The sequence below is a fragment of the Eschscholzia californica genome, unplaced genomic scaffold, assembly GCF_041429995.1.
Source record: "Eschscholzia californica isolate CP2 unplaced genomic scaffold, dmEscCali1.0.p SCAF_1, whole genome shotgun sequence".
Lineage (NCBI taxonomy): Eukaryota > Viridiplantae > Streptophyta > Magnoliopsida > Ranunculales > Papaveraceae > Eschscholzia > Eschscholzia californica.
Window position 1 is genome coordinate 5,662,814 of NW_028238198.1, and position 16,079 is coordinate 5,678,892.

At 34.3% G+C, this 16,079-nt stretch overlaps 1 protein-coding gene and 2 long non-coding RNA genes across 3 annotated transcripts; all 3 read left to right on the top strand.

Annotated features, from left to right (window-relative positions):
* Positions 1–432: 432 nt before the first annotated feature.
* On the top strand, positions 433–2,193 carry LOC147563567 (uncharacterized). Its single transcript, XR_015236548.1, has 5 exons — positions 433–583; positions 832–1,171; positions 1,344–1,385; positions 1,511–1,561; positions 2,029–2,193. It is a non-coding gene; the product is annotated as an uncharacterized LOC147563567 (long non-coding RNA).
* A 3,312-nt stretch (positions 2,194–5,505) lies between these two features.
* LOC147563568 (uncharacterized) lies at positions 5,506–7,228 on the top strand. The gene is made up of 3 exons (XR_015236550.1): positions 5,506–5,643; positions 5,924–6,023; positions 7,122–7,228. It is a non-coding gene; the product is annotated as an uncharacterized LOC147563568 (long non-coding RNA).
* A 2,337-nt stretch (positions 7,229–9,565) lies between these two features.
* LOC147563569 (MLP-like protein 34) lies at positions 9,566–15,507 on the top strand. The gene is made up of 4 exons (XM_086649542.1): positions 9,566–9,830; positions 10,071–10,379; positions 14,391–14,675; positions 15,002–15,507. Exons 1-4 carry the CDS (start codon positions 9,581–9,583, stop codon positions 15,292–15,294), a joined length of 1,137 nt encoding a protein of 378 aa, XP_086505668.1. The 5' UTR covers positions 9,566–9,580; the 3' UTR covers positions 15,295–15,507.
* The last annotated feature ends 572 nt before the right edge of the window (positions 15,508–16,079 follow it).

Below are 16,079 nucleotides of genomic sequence, written 5' to 3' on the forward strand. Positions count from 1 at the left end.
AGAGATAAAAAACTGTTTATCACTTTTTTTTTTTGTTGAAATAAATTGTTTATCACTTAGGAAACCATTTTCATACATATTAAAGGTATGATATATATATATATGTTTAGATGTATGTAAATTGTATGTTTACATATAATCTCTATTAAATAATATATAATATAATCTATATAACAAAACACAATGTTTTGTGCTGACTGGGACAAACCAAAAGACATATCTGACCGTTCGTTAGATTTTTTGTAGCATCTTAACCCTTTGATCTATTACCTTCTTAAGAATATGAAAATTCCATCACCCACTCGTATATAAAGCACAAAGACCCCCGCGTTTTATTTTAATCTAAGTCGTTGAACTGAACGGACGATCGAGATCAATTTTCAGTTTTTAACAGGTAAGTAGAGATAAAAAAATTTCCCACTTTCACGTCTTCTCCCTCTTCCGGAAACCCTAACGCCTCCTACTCCATCTTTAATTCTTCCGTTACCCTCTTCATTAGCTATCTATCTTCCATTCTTCAGTTGCATCTCCGTAGTATATGCCCACGAACTACCAGTTTTAACATCACAAACCTAAGTTTCCGGTAATGGTTACTTTTTTAGGTTTTATTGTTGTTCTTCAACAGTTTGTAGAACGAGTTTGTTAGTAATTTGAAGATAACATTGAGTTTCTTCAACGTTTGGCCAAAAAGAACTTAAGTTTTATTGTTGTTCTTCAGTATTTTACTGATTTGAAGATATCATTGAGTTTATTGATGGTAAATTTAGGTTTTGTTAATTTGATTGATGGTAAATTTAGATTTTGATATATTTTTTTTCTCTTGATTTGCAGATGAGTACGAGTTTGTAGAAGATCTTTAACCCGAGTAAGTAAATTATAAATTTATGAAGTAAATTACAAATTTGAGCTCCAATTTTTTGGTGAACATCCGCAACCAAGTAACCCATTCTGTGTTCAAGGTTAGTTTTTTTTATCTCTAATATATCAGGTTCAATTTGTGAATTGATCTGGTTTAATCTTCTGGTAGATTGGCCTTCAAGTTTCAATTTTTTGAGTTTGGCTTACATTATTTGTTGATGGAATAGAGGGAATCATTCACTATGTTATTTATGTATGTGATTGTTATTGAAGCATTTTCCGGGTGCGGATACTGTAGTTTCCAATTTCCCAGGTACAGATACTGGGTTTTCCATTTTTTTTCTTCATATATTGATCATTTCTATTTATGTCTTTTCAATTTGATATGTTTTCTTAAACCCTTGATCTTAGTTTAAATACTTCTGGAATTTTAGAAAGAAGATTTTCTTCTAATACACTGACTTCATTGTTTGATTCGATTATAGGTGAGAGGTTTGGTGAAGCTAGATTCAGAGTCGCTTGATTAAGTAATTTAAATCTCCATTTACATGATTTTCTTATTTTTTTTCTACGTTTGTTCTATATGTATGAATTGTATTCTCCATTTACATGAATTTTAAGGTGAGAGATATACTTTTTTGGTTTGTTTTAGGTTCACGGAATCATCTCGGAAATGCTTTGTGTTATGGCTGCTCATAGTAAGGTAAGTTAGAAAAACCCTAATTTCCTGACCTTTCTTCAGAAATTTTGCTTTTTCTCCATGGGCTATTTATATTTGATGGGTTATTAGTTAATTCTTCATGGTTTCTTTATATTTGATGAATTGCAAATTGGGATAATTTTGTTGGACCAAACATGAGGTGTCACTCTCTATTGTATCGTAATCTAACTACCAAATAAGATTCAATGTGTTTTGCTAAAGTAGGGATATAAAATTTTCTTAAGCACAAATTAGATTAGATTTTGTATATTTTTCAGTGAAATTATCATCAAAAAATTTGATTTCTCTTTTATTTTGTTTTATTTTCTTTGTTTCTTTCAAATTTCTTATTTTTATCTATTGAAGTCAATGAGAGAAATTTGAACTTGTAGGGTTGTATTCAAGTAATAAGTTGATAGCTTTATTAGGTTTTTTTTGTTAAAGAATTCACTTTTGTGTCTGTTGTAGAGGATTTTTACGAGGATTTGCTAGAGAATATGAGCAAGTGAGAGCCTCAATGTGCGTGACAATATAACTGATAACATGGTAACAAAGTTTCCTTCCCTGATTTGGTTCAACAAAATTTCATTGAATGGAGAGAAGTACTATGAGCAACAACAACATCAATGAAGAAGATATTATAACTGATCTGATAGATGACGTTTTCCTTTGATGAATTGCAACATGGTCACCAAAGTTTTTTTCCCTATTTAGTCGCTTTCCAGAATCTTCCCTAAAATTTATTGACCTATTATTTTCTTCTCTATTTTCTTAGTAATTTTTCAGATTTCCTTTAGAGTTTTAAGTTAATGTCGAAGTTTGAAGCCCGAAGTCATTTGTCATTTACAGTTATGTATATCGGAAGATAGATTTCAACATACTTTTGTTGTTTGTCTTCCCAGTAAACCTATCTATCGTCGTGGTTTCTTACGTAGTTTTCACAAATTTGTGCAGGTTTCAAGTAGGTCGTGGCTTTGGGGAATAAAGAAAATTCTCTGGAGAATAAATTCTCGAGGGAATCCAGATTTTCTTGAAAATTCTCCTGGGAATAAATTTTTATGGGGAATACAGAATACATTTTTTTGAAAGTTCTCCTCCATCTCATCTGTTCTCTCTGCCACTTCATCTTCTCGACACCTCATCATCTTCTCCGGCGAAAGTCGCCGGCTGGCCAATTTTCCGACAGGCGACCTTCAAACATAAATTTTTTTTTTTTTATTTTCTCTCTCCTCTCTCTTTAGATTTTTTTTTGAGAGGTTGAAATAGTAGCCATAGATTTGTAATCTTGTTTCTTTCTCTCTCTAGCTGTCTATCTTACTATAAATTTTGTTGGTTTTTGTTTCAGTCGTTCTCTCCTTATCTGAAAGAAGAGAGAAAATAAGGGTTTTTAAGTGTGAGAAGAACAAAACAGCAGGTGGTGAGGGGATTTATGTCTACTAGTTTTGATCTGGTTATTCGAGGTGCTTACGAGTAGTGGTGGCCAACGGGCCGTGCCGACACAGAAACGGATCGGCACGGCCCGTTTATTTGAGGACACGGAACGGCACGGAACGGTCCGTTCCGTGCCGTGCCGACCCGTCACGGGTCTGGCGTGCCGTGTCGGGGCTGGGATTTTAGAGCCCCAGACCCGTTAAACACGGCCCATTAGACACGCAGGAACGACACGGAACGGATCGTACACGACACGACCCGTGGGCACGGAACGACACGGAACGAAAACGGCAACAACGACACGCTAGCAACGGCCCAATTTAGTTAATTTTTAAGAATTACTTAGGGTGTACTAATATTCTAATGTGTTTACAAATTGTTAGATTTTCATGACAACTATTTTATATTACAAAAAGATAAAACTTTAAAAAAAAGTAATACTTGAATTAAAAAAAGAAGTAATACCTAAAAAAAAGTAATACTTGAATTTAACAAAATAGGTGTTACTTTATTTTTTTTTACTTAGATTTTTTTTTGAAACAAACTAAACCTTTTTTTCAAAAAAATAAACAAATAAAGTGGTAAAGATAGTCCCACACGTAAACCACAAAATATAAAGTAAATGTGGAGAATCTTTATACAACTCTTTTCCAATAAAATAAACAAAGATATGACATAAACTCTAAAGTTTTTGTACATCACAATTATTTACTTGAAAAAAAATGTAATGTTTCTTTTATTACTTTTTTTTGACAAGTAAGAAAAATATTTATGAATGGGTCGGAGCCACGAGAACGCCACGGAATGGCCACGAGAACGACTACGGAAACGCCACGTAACGGCCACGGAAACGACCAGAAACGCAACGGAAACGGTTGGGCCGTTCCCATGGGCCGTTTCTGTGCCCCAGACCTTTGTGGTCTGGGCACGGAACGGAACGGCACGGCTCAAGCCGTGCCTGGCGTGGTCGTGGCGTGTCTGACACGCCACGGCCCGTTGGCCACCACTACTTACGAGCAACTCATCGGCTTTTCATTTCTTCTTTCTCTCTCTACAATCTCCTTCTTCTTCCTTTTCTCTCTCTGCATGCAAGCTTGGTGTCTTAAACAAGGATTGATTACGGCTTCGATGCCTTTGAGATTACTAAGGTATGTACTTCAATTTTTTCGTTTCTTTTGGTTTTGATTAGTAAAACCCACTTTTAATTTTTGATTTCAGATCTGGGTTTTAAAGGGTTTTTTATTTGGGTTTGATTTTGCAGGATTGGTTTAGGAGTAGATATATTCAGGGGTTTTCTTATTAAACGGTTTTTCTATCTGTTCTTGTTCTTGAGAGGGGATCTTACTTGACTTTTCAAGGGTTTTTAGGGTTTAAGCTAAGATTTTGTGAGATTTTTACTAGATTACATTCAATTGATATATTCTAGGGTATAATTTCTGGGGAGTTTTTGGTTTGGATCCAGAAATGTCAGGATCTCAAAGTCAGTTAATGAAGGAAGAACAAAGTCGGACCAAAATGATCAGAAAGATCAGAGTTATTTATAACGATCCAAATGCTACTGATTCTTCTTATGAAGATGAAGGAAGGGTAGAGAAGAAAAATAGACATATGGGTTCTAAGAGAAAGATTCAGGAGATTCATTTTCCATCAAAAAAAATTAGAGAGAGAGAGAAAAGAAAAAAAAATATTTAGAGAGAGAGAGAGGAGAGAGAAAATAAAAAAAAAGTTTTTTTTTTCATGTTTGAAGGTCGCCGGCCGGAAAATTTGCCGGCCGGCGACTTTCGCCGGAGAAGATGATGAGGTGTCGAGAAGATGAAGTGGTAGAGAGAGGTGATGAGATGGAGGAGCCTTTTTTCGTAGCATCTTCTAAAATTAGAAGCCCCTTAGCAATAAAACGAAACATAAAAAGTCAATCTTATTTGACTAGTAATTTTAAGAAAAGTCTTTATTCCCCGGAGAATTTTCTTTATTCCCCAAAGCCGCGACCTTCATGTATCTTATGTGATTTAGGCATCAAATTGATTTATGTAAGGGTAAGTAAATAATCCTTTCATCTTAATTTATTTGTCTGCACATTATTCTTCACAAGTTTGTTATAATTTGGTTCTCATTTACTAAAATAGTATATTCTTCATTTAGGCATACTTTTTATTTTATGTCGATATGATCCACTCATAGAAAGTAAATAATCAATAGGATTTCCTAAATTTGTGTCATATATCATCAGGGCACATGATAAAATGTAAATGTTTAGGATTCAATTATCAATGTTTCGCGAATGGATTGTAAAACTCTCTCTTTTGTCTATCTCTCTCTCTATGCCGACAATGAATTTTTAGAAGTCAAATGTCTATTTGAGTCCAATTCTCATGGACGTGAGAAGGAAATTTTGAATTCTTTGAACTCCAATAGAATCTAGACTTCGATTATCACTTTTTTTATTGATATTTTTGTTTAGGTCGTTTGCTTGAATTACGATCTCTGTTGGATTAGGGAATATCCATATATATTACTTATATATCAAGATCGCTGAGACGAAACACACAAAAATAAAGAGAAAAAGTTCGATAGACTCAACATTATCAAGATTTGGTGAATGATTCCTTTCTCTTCCATTTTCATATTCTATGAGCGGAATGTGAAGCTTCTCTACGGTAATTAAGCTTCAATGCTCATAGTTCTTTCTAAATTTCGTTGTCAAATGATGTTACTTGATTACTGGTACTAAACAAATTTGACATGTTAAATTTTGTTCTTAGTTCATGCATTTTTTTCTTTCTTTTTTTACCTTATGAGACACCGGAAGTAACCAAGAGTTTTAACGCTTTTACTTAGGGTCTTTAAAGTCTTGTATTATTAATTTCGTATTCTTTTCATTGATGCCCATACTTTTTTCAATACCTTTCTTTCTTTTAACCCATATATTTGAATCAGAAGTTCGATTTGCTGAAGTTCAGAAAAAATTGGGTGTTTTAGACTTCGATTTCAGGGGACTATACCAACTTATTTCATCTACATAGTGGAATCAAACTTAGTAAGTTTCCGCTTTCTATGTTTCCAAGACATGTTGGCGATAAAATATTAGCATTAATTTAGCAAAGAAGGTAAAAAACTTTACTCGGATTTCCAGTGATCCTATATATTTTAATTACTGCGTCTAATATGTCCTGTTATTCCAATGTTTAGAGATGTCCTTTAGGACAACTAATTTTTCCGCATTTACCATACTAGCTGTAGAATTAATCAACTATGTCGAAATTGAGAAGTTATATGATTCTTGTGGTGATTAAAGTTTCATTGAGACGTCTCCATGACCTTTAGTTGAGCATTTTTTGCACCAATGGAATTTTCAAAATTCATAAGTACTTGAAAATAATAACTTTAGAACTTCGGTTTACTTCAATTTCCTAGCTGTGAAATGCAACAGTTGTACATGTAACCCGTTGTTGAATTTCTTAGCAGTGTAGCATGTGTAAACCCTTGTGTTCTTTATCCATCTATATTTCTTTTCGTAAATATTTTGAACTACTAAATTAGTGAATTGTTTTTCAATAGTAACTTAATGTAGCTTTGAACACTCGTGGATATACTTTGTTTCATATACTCTCAAGAACCTAAAATGATTAATACAGTGATCTTTAAGGCACCTGCAATCCTACAGATAAATTTATGCTGTATTTTATGAACTAATCCACAATATAATTAGGTTTATGTGGATGACCTTTACGTTAAACAAACGGTTCCATTTTCTGCATGAAATTGGGTTCACTTGAGCTGAAGTGTTTATCAAAAGAATCGTAGCTTTGGAAGGAGCAACTGTTGAGGAAGCTATCTAGCCCAAATTTAGAACGGCTTCGCTTCATTCATGTTTCTTTTCTCTTATTTCCGTAAGTGTCTTTGTCTGGCATGCCTCATAATATGCACTTGATTGCTTGTAATAGATTCACAACAGGTGCATGTCTGTCAACGGAGTCATCTAAGATAAATAATACATTTTAGGGTCAAATTTTATGAAATTGATATACATGTATTGCTTTTCCCTTTTTCATTTGGTTCCTGTTTGATTATCTTAGAGCTCTATAAAATATTGATTACTTTACTAACCATTGATGGGTTTCTTTTGTTTATGCAGTGGGTAACCAAGGGTTATATGTTTGTGTTGGGCGACAACCGAAACAACAACTCTGACTCCTGTAAATGGTGAAGTCCAAAAACCTGAAAACTCCAAATGTCGTAGAAGTTTCAGTACATCAGTAAAACGAAAATGACGTTGGTCCCCTCTTAAAAAGGGTCGAGATGTCCAGTTCTTTGAGTTATTAATGTACCAAGTTTGAAAATTTCGATATAATTAATGAACATGTTTTATTTCAGAGGTCCGTTACTCATTAAAAACATCGTAGGCAGTTCAGTCTTTTGATATTGACTTCTATCGAGTTTTCCAACACTATTTATGGAGCTCATAGAAGGAAAAGCATTGTAGTGGTTTCTTAAACTAATCTATGCTGCTTCTGTTCTATAATGAATGATGAGGAAATGGAAATTTCACTCACTCCGGTGATATGAGCTTCAAAAAATTTTGCTACTATTTGTTTTTTTTTTTTTTTGTATTCTTTTCCTACGTCGGTTGGTCATAAGTACAATGAGATCTTTATCTTGTGGCCGTTACTAGCATATGCTTATATGGGATCTAGTCCTTCGTACATTTGCTCAATTAAAGTGTCCGTGCCGGAGGCACGGGTCATACCTAGTATATAATATATATAATACCTATCATTTTCATATGATATATATATATATATATATATATTATCATATTATTATATATCAACCGATGAATGACTAGTCTCGATGACATCCCGCCTGGTAGCTAGGCCTTGGTTGGCTGACTAGTTCTAATTTCCAATTTTTCGAGCATAGCTTGTATGTAGCATCCTATAACATTGAAAATGGATAAGACGAAGACCCCAAAATTTCAAAAGGAAACGAGGATGTCCGCAGGGAGGAACTGAACAATGATTCCAACAAGTTATTTCACTAGTATTCTCTAACCACTTGGTAATTGGGATCGTTGTCATAGCATGGGTATAAATGCCGAACTAAGCCAACAAAAGGCCGCAAATGCATCGCGAATAGGTGGAGGGGAAAATGTTAAAGAATTTGAAAAAAAAATGTTAGATCTCGATAACCAAAGACAAAAGTAAGCTACAAAAGGGGAGCTGAGAGATGCGAAACAAAATATAGGCGAAAATGAAATAAATTCATCTCTGATATATGATATCCTCCTGGATGGAAGGGTAAATTAAGATTAATACTGTAATTCTCTGAAGAGAAAAAGAGATGGGCCCTTAAAAGGTCAAACAATGAGCTTGTTTAAACATAACTAAGTTCCAGGTATCAATGACACGTGGCTGCAGCAGTATGCTACGTGTGGTTGTTCTACTTGAAGGGGGGAAACGACCAATGTATAACTGCTATACAGTCCGAAATCGAAACAGGAAAGAGAATAGAACGACACATGTCAACATGGGGGGGGAGACCTGTGTGACTGAACTGGACAAGTGACAAAAATGAAAGGAAGTTGGTCGGTGGTAAGATAAAAAGTTAAAAAGAAGACTGAAAGAATGACAAAGAAAATAACCATGAAGAGTAAACATGACTGATCAATATAGTACATGGAGAAGGCCACAACTATTTTGATGTGAAAAAAGGACTTGTTCTCGATCATAGCTCTAGAACGTACAAAACTATCTATTATCTCACCTTATGTTCAATTGATTTGAGTGTCAATATTACCACAAATTTAGTATAGTACTACTAGGTCCATCCGTCCATGTGTAATATGCCCAAATAACTTAATACACTACCAAAGATAGGTCAAACATGAGAGGAATTTCAACACCCATTTTAAGAAGATCTACAGATCAACCTTCTAAGTAAAATATGAAATAACATATTTCTTCCATTCGCATAATATTTTCACCCGCTGTAGAGTAAATTTTTTGTTCCTTCCACACACTCAGTTTTCTTTTTTTTTTTTGAAAATTGACTACGATGTACGATAGTCATTACAATGGCGTTAGATACATCATAATACTTTTATTTACCATGTAAATAATGTACTTGTGTACATAAATGGAAGTTTTGTATCTCTGTTACCACACTAGTACATTGGAGAAATGGATATCTCTATCCATAAGAGTTGGAATTAATTTTTTTAATCCATTTATACTTTTGTTATGCTCGACAACTATTTAAGCACCATACTTCAGTCGTGACAATATGATATCTTGCTTTGCGATGTGTATCCTTTTTTATTACATGATACTCAAATGTTATAGGAGAAGCATTAAGAAATGCAAAAATTTATGTTACCCAATTATACTCACTCCTCCACATATTAAAACAGAAAATGCTAGTGGAAACACACAAAGTAAATATAGTGATTACATATACAATAATGCTTGTACTTATAGAGTTAATTAAACCATCTTCGCCTTCTTTACATTAATATATAAACCCCTTGAAGTTAGTTCCCTTGCATGATATCCCATCAAATACTAGCTAGGTATCTCCTATATCTTAACTAGCAAAATGGCTGCTCCCATTTCCCACACCTTTCTGAAATTAGGGTATTTTGTGTTTATGTTAGGAATGGTTGAAGTTGTAAGGGCTCATAAGATTGAAACTGAGGTCAAATGCTCTGCTGATGAATTCTTTAATTTGTTTAGGCACAACATGACCCAACTCCCTAAACTTGCTCCTCAAATCATGAAGGGTGTTCAAGTTCTTAAGGGAGATGGAAAAGGTGTTGGCACTGTCAGGCTATGGAAATATGTCCTCGGTAAGGCATAAACATATACTACCATTTTAATTATACTTAATTTGAATAAGGCGGTACGGTTTGTTAGTGAAATATAACCGACCCAACGTAATTACATTAAGGCATCTCAATTAAAAATAAAGTAAGGGATTCTGATAATTTTCAAATTTAACCCCATCGTATTTATGCAAATAATATATAACGCCACAATTAACACTTAAATTCAATGGTGTTTCTCTTTTTCTTGTATAATATGTGTAGGAACCGGTCCAACGTTGATGGTGAAGGAAACAGTGATTGCAATAGATGAAGAGAAGAAGTCCATGACATTAAAAGCATTAGACGGTGATATCATGAAGCATTGCAAGAGTTTTGATTTAGTTCTCAATGTATTCCCAAAGGAAGAATCAGATGCTCATGAGGAGTCTGTTGGAAGCTATGTAAGATGGTCTCTTAACTGTGGGAATGAACTCAATGAATATATCCCTTCTCCTGATGGATATAAAGAAACTTTAGCTCTTCTTTCTACTAACTTGGGCCAATATCTTCATTTCCTTAGCAATCAAGCTTAGAAAAATAACTAAGTCACACAGAGACACTTATATATGCGTCTGCTTACCTCGTGGTTGTGGCTTGTTTATGCAGTTTGTGTTTATTTCCTTTGAGTGGTTAAATAAGTTGTGGCAGTTCCTTCGTCCTTTGGGGTCTTTATTGGGTTGAATTCCCATTGTTTATGGTATTTACTTGGTGAAATAGTTTATGTAATTACTTTGGGATAGATTTGCCCTTGATATGTATTTACCTCATTATGTAATGTATTTTTTCTTTTTTTTTAAAAAGTGGCTTTAGCCTATTATTCATTAAGAATCAAAGAATTAATGAGAAGTCAGAAGAGTGAAGACTATCAACTAAGATAGATTCACTGATACATGTAGGTGGTACTTGGCCTACCCAAGTGTTTACAAGTCGATTATCAACTGCATATTTAACGAGATTATGAGCCACCAAATTGGTTTCTCTATGCGTAAATTTGAACCTGAATTCTTCGAAAGTGTTCAGACGATTAAAGATTATGAGCCACGAAATTGGTTTCTCTATGCGTAAATTTGAACCTGAATTCTTCGAAAGTGTTCAGACGATCAAAGATTTCTGCAACAATGCTTTTAATTCTCCACGGTGATTCTTCAATTGGCGAGGTGCAGGCCTTGATCACATCTTGTGAGTCTCCCTCGAAGATACATTTTCTTGTGTTCAGACGTCTAGCTAGTTCGATGCCCAAAAGCATCGATTTTGCTTCAACTTCAATTGGACTATTTGCCGAAAAGATGTTGGTTGCGGCGGCGATAAACTGTACTTCATGGTTTCTAATCACTGCTGCTGCCCCGCCTCTTGAGTTTGACCAAGCTCTGTCCACATTAATCTTTGTTACACCTTCATGTAATGTATTTATATCTTATGCATTAATCTTTGCTACACCTTCATGTAATGTATTTATATCTTATGTTTATTGATTGTTTAATATATATATATATATATATATATATATATATATATAAGCAGTAAACAATCCCTCAATCTCCAATTATGATCAGAAAATAATACACAATAAAAGCAAAATAGATAAAAAAGATAAACCATAAAAATAATACAAGAAGATAAGATATAATCTTGGTACCGGATCTATATCCTTTTCATGAGCAGCGAAAAACAGAAAAAACTAAAATTTTATTGATAAAACTGAATTGATGAAAGTACCACTGCACCCCCTCTATATAGTATTAGGGATTTTTAATCACAATATTCAAACTCTAATTACAACTTTTAAATAAATAAAATATTAAAATCTAAAACTTATAAAATTTCTTAAAGATATTAAGCTACACAATGTAATAATTCTCTACTCAACCCCAAGATATTAGGCTACTAAAATTACTATATTTTAAGATATTTGAAAATTCAAAATATCTTTTAAATCTCTTGCATCATTTAGGTACGTATATAACTTATATTGAGAGTTTTTATGCTAGCCTTTAAACCAAAATGCTTTTTTAATGGTCCATTTGAGTTGTTTGGTATGCTAAATAAATAAAAGTGTTTTTTTATCTTACAAAGCCAAAGTGTGCCGTTTGGTAAAAGAAGTTTTTTCACATAAGCTATTAAGATGACATACTTATTTAATCTATATTAATAAAAAAATGTAAATAATGAGAAATTAAATTAATAGAACACAAAATTAGAATTTCATAAAGACATAAAAATAAAAAAAAATCAGCTATTAGAACTTTACCTGAAGTGGTGATGATAATTTTAGTACTGGTGGTGGTAGTAGTACGGAAAGAATTGTCGATTGTTGTCTTGGTAATGAGGTAGCGGTGGTGGTGTGTATACGTGGTGGTGGAGTTGCGGCGGTTGTTACATCTTTTAGGGTTAACCTCGAAAGGCCCCCTACTTTGTGACCAGCTTCTCGCATAGCCCCCTCTTTATCAAAATACTCAGATAGCCTCATTTTCTCGTTACCGTTAAATGTCCGTCAACTCTCTCTCCTCCATGTCATAACCTTTCTCTGACACGCCATCTCTCTCTGCCACGTCAACTTAATTTTTTTTCTCTCTCTTCTCCAGTGAAGGTCGCCGACTGAGAAATTTTCTGGTCAGCGACTTTCGAACACAAAAGAAAAAGAAGAAAATTATTTCCTCTCTCTGTCTCTCTAAACACTCCGGCGAAGGTCGCAAAGTAGAGAGAGAGGAGAGAAATTTCTTTTTTATCTTTGAAAGTCGTCGGAGAAGAGAGAGGTGAGGTGGAGAGAGAGAGAAAAAAAAAACTTAAGTGGAGGTGGCAGAGAGAGATGACGTGGCACAGAGAGGTGATGAGATGGAGGAAAGAGAGTTAACAGACATTTAACGGTAACGGAAAAAAGAGGCGATCTGAGTATATTTGAATAACGGACTACGCGGGAAGCTGATCACAAAGTAGGGGGTTTTTCGAGAAATAACCCTCTTTTATCTCTTTATGTAAATTGCAAAAATACCATAGCTAGCTAAAGAGAAGAAAATATGATAAGTCTTTTTTAACTAAACAAAACTTTTCATAGAGACTTGGACCAAATTTCTCACCAAAATTTGTGGGAGTTCACGTGGAAATGAGGCGCCTTTAGGTCAAGGGGAACTTCAACTATTTCATTTAGATTAGGCTGACTTATTTGGTGGTGCCTATAAAGACTTCCCCATTTGTCAACTACCTGGGCTCTATCTAATTGGTCATACTACTCCATTTAGCCTTTCTTTTCTTTTTTTGGAATTTGACTTCGATGTACGATAGTCGTTACAATAGCGTTGATACATCAAAGATGTGATAAGCTCGGTAATTGCCTGATTAAACCAGAACAGGCTTAAAGTCCAACTAAACTATGGCCTAAAGCCCAACTAACTATGGCATAAAGCTCACTTACATTATTTATGCCCTAATAATCCCAAATTCAACAATTCAGAGATTCCACCTCCTTTGGGGATCGAACCCGGGATCTCCAGACATATTTGGAGTATGTCTAAAATCAAGTCAAAACAACTCTTGAATTTGATGTAAGATATAAATGAACTATTCTTCCTTTTCACTTGCATTAACATCCACTTGTGACATCAAATTTAGTTATCTAGGTTTGTTGATCCTTAGTTGGATTCAAGTATGAAGTGCTAAATGTGCTATTAGACAGGGACATGGCTTTGGTGTCAAGTTGGCAGGAAATGATTCGAAGTATGCTATGAAACCTGTGAAACTTAAATAATCCTACTGGACAACAAAAAGGCTTACGGAAAAGCTACATAATACCTATTACATCTCCACTTATATTCCACTTGATTTTGACACCACAAGCTTAATATGATACCAAAACTAGGTCTATACACAGAGTTAATCCCAATGAGAGGAACTTTTTTTTTGTTGAAGTAACATGAGAGGAACTTAAGTTTATATGCAAGTAAATGACCTTAAGTAGATCATCTCTTAAAATATGAAATAATACTTATATATTTGAGTAATTTTCCACTAGTTATGTAAATTTATAATTATGCAGTCCACATTCAATTAAATATATTCCACTAACTATTTGTATTTACCATGGAACTAAAAAATCAAAATTAAATATCCCCGATTTTACAATCATAGCCATCACACTAGCTCATTTGATATGGATATCCCTATCCATAAGAGGTATGCTCCTTAATTTTTTATCCTTTAGTGCTTCTGTTATGCTCGACACCTGTTTTAAGCACTATTCTCCGGTTCTGGCCATATAATAATTTGCTTTACAATAGTGTATTCTTTATTTTTGATTCGATGATACTCGAATATTGTAGTTAAAGTGTTGATAATTGCAAATAATATTGATGATTTCGAGTAATATTCTTACACATGAACAAGAAATGCTAGTTGAGAGCACACCAAGTAATTAAAGTGATTACATGTACAATAATGTTTGTACTTATATAGTTAATTAAACCATCTTAAGCTTCTTTACATTAATATATAAACCCCTTGAAGTTAGTTCCCTTGAATATCCCATCAAGTATCTCCTATCTTAACTAGCTAGCTTCTTTTCTAGTAACTTCCTTGGAATCAAAATGGCTGCTCCCATTTCCCACACCTTTCTGAAATTAGGGTATTTTGTGTTGATCCTTGGAATGGCTAAATTTGTAATGGGTGTTAAGGTTGAAGCTGAGGTCAAGTGCTCTGCTGATCAGTTCTTTAATTTGTTTAGGCATAACATGACCCAACTTCCTACGCTTGCTCCTCAAATCATGAAGGGTGTTCAAGTTCTTAAGGGAGACGGGAAAAGTGTTGGCACAGTCAGGCTATGGAAATATGTCCTCGGTAAGGCATAAACATATACCATTTTATACTTAATTTGAATTAGGCGGTACTTTAGTGAAATATATACGACCCAACTAAAACACTCAATTTTTTCTATGGGATCCAGTGTGCCTCTAACTATCTAGGTTAGTTTTGAAATTTAATTAGAGAAACTGAACAGTTGTTAAGACAGAAAGACAAAGGCATGATTATCTATAACTACGGTTATGCTTCATATCTTGTGAATTTTTGCAAATATGAAAGCGGCTACTTATGATGCAGTGGTGTTTTTATTTTCCCACGTGCATGAGACTATTTTCACTCTATTTACTTCTTGAATGTCATAGGAACGGGTCCAACGTTGGTGGTAAAGGAGACAGTGAATGCAATAGATGAAGAGAAGAGATCCATGACATTCAAAGTATTGGATGGAGATATTACGAAGCATTGTAAGAGTTTTGAAGCCACTCTCAATGTATTTCCAAAGGAAGCATCTGATGGTAGCTACGTAAGATGGTTTCTTAACTGTGGAAACGAACTTAACGAATATATCCCTGCTCCTGATGGATATAAAGAACTTGTAGCTCTTATTACTAACAGCATGGGACAATACCTTCATCTCCTCCACAATCAAGCTTAAACAATATAACCAGTTGGACTCCTGGTAGAAATATATAGGGCTGGTGTGTTTATGTATGTGTGTAAGTTTGCGCGTTTATGCAGTTTGTATCCGTTTCCTGTATTGTTGGAGTGGTTATTAAGTGTGGGAGTTCCCTCTTCTTTGTATTGGGTTTGATTCTAATGGTTTGTGGTATTTACTTATGGTGATCAAAGAGTCTATGTAATTCTAGTACTTATTGTTGTTTCCCCGGTTCTCTTTTAAGAGAATAGTTCTTAATCTTTCTGTTTTTAACAAAACAGAGTACACCCACTTTTGTTTGTCTTTCTATCTGATAAATCAGAGAAAGTTATCTTCTAACAATTAAGATAACAATAGTTATTATAAAAAGAAAAATCAAATGTAAAATATCCGAGTCGAGGATACCTCTGTCCTTAAGACAATTTACACCCTGTATATCAGTACCAACAGTAATGGTGTATGTCTCCCAGGATAAAATGGATTACCTATCAAAGTAAAGATGGTACCTCTTAGTTATGATAGTCTGACGAACTTTGTAAGTAATTTGAACTTCTGAACAACGATCCTTAAACTCTAATGCTTGAAAATGAATGCTCAGAAATGCAAAAAACTAATGATTTGTTTGCTGAATTCTCATGGTTATTTATAGGGGTATTGACACCACTTCGTATGGGTGCCTATAGATGAATGGATGCTTCCCAACAGTCATATTTGACTGTTGGTTTTCGGGTGCCATGTTGACCGTCAGATCTTAACGGATGTATTAAGATCTTGCGCATTGAACG

Excerpts from the sequence above, each read along its gene's own strand:
- LOC147563569 (XM_086649542.1), top strand. The coding sequence starts at position 9,581 with ATGGCTGCTCCCATTTCCCACACCTTTCTGAAATTAGGGTATTTTGTG. Across the intron at positions 9,831-10,070 it reads GCTATGGAAATATGTCCTCG|GAACCGGTCCAACGTTGATG; the intron begins GTAAGGCATAAA and ends TAATATGTGTAG. Across the intron at positions 10,380-14,390 it reads TTTCCTTAGCAATCAAGCTT|CTAGCTTCTTTTCTAGTAAC; the intron begins AGAAAAATAACT and ends TATCTTAACTAG.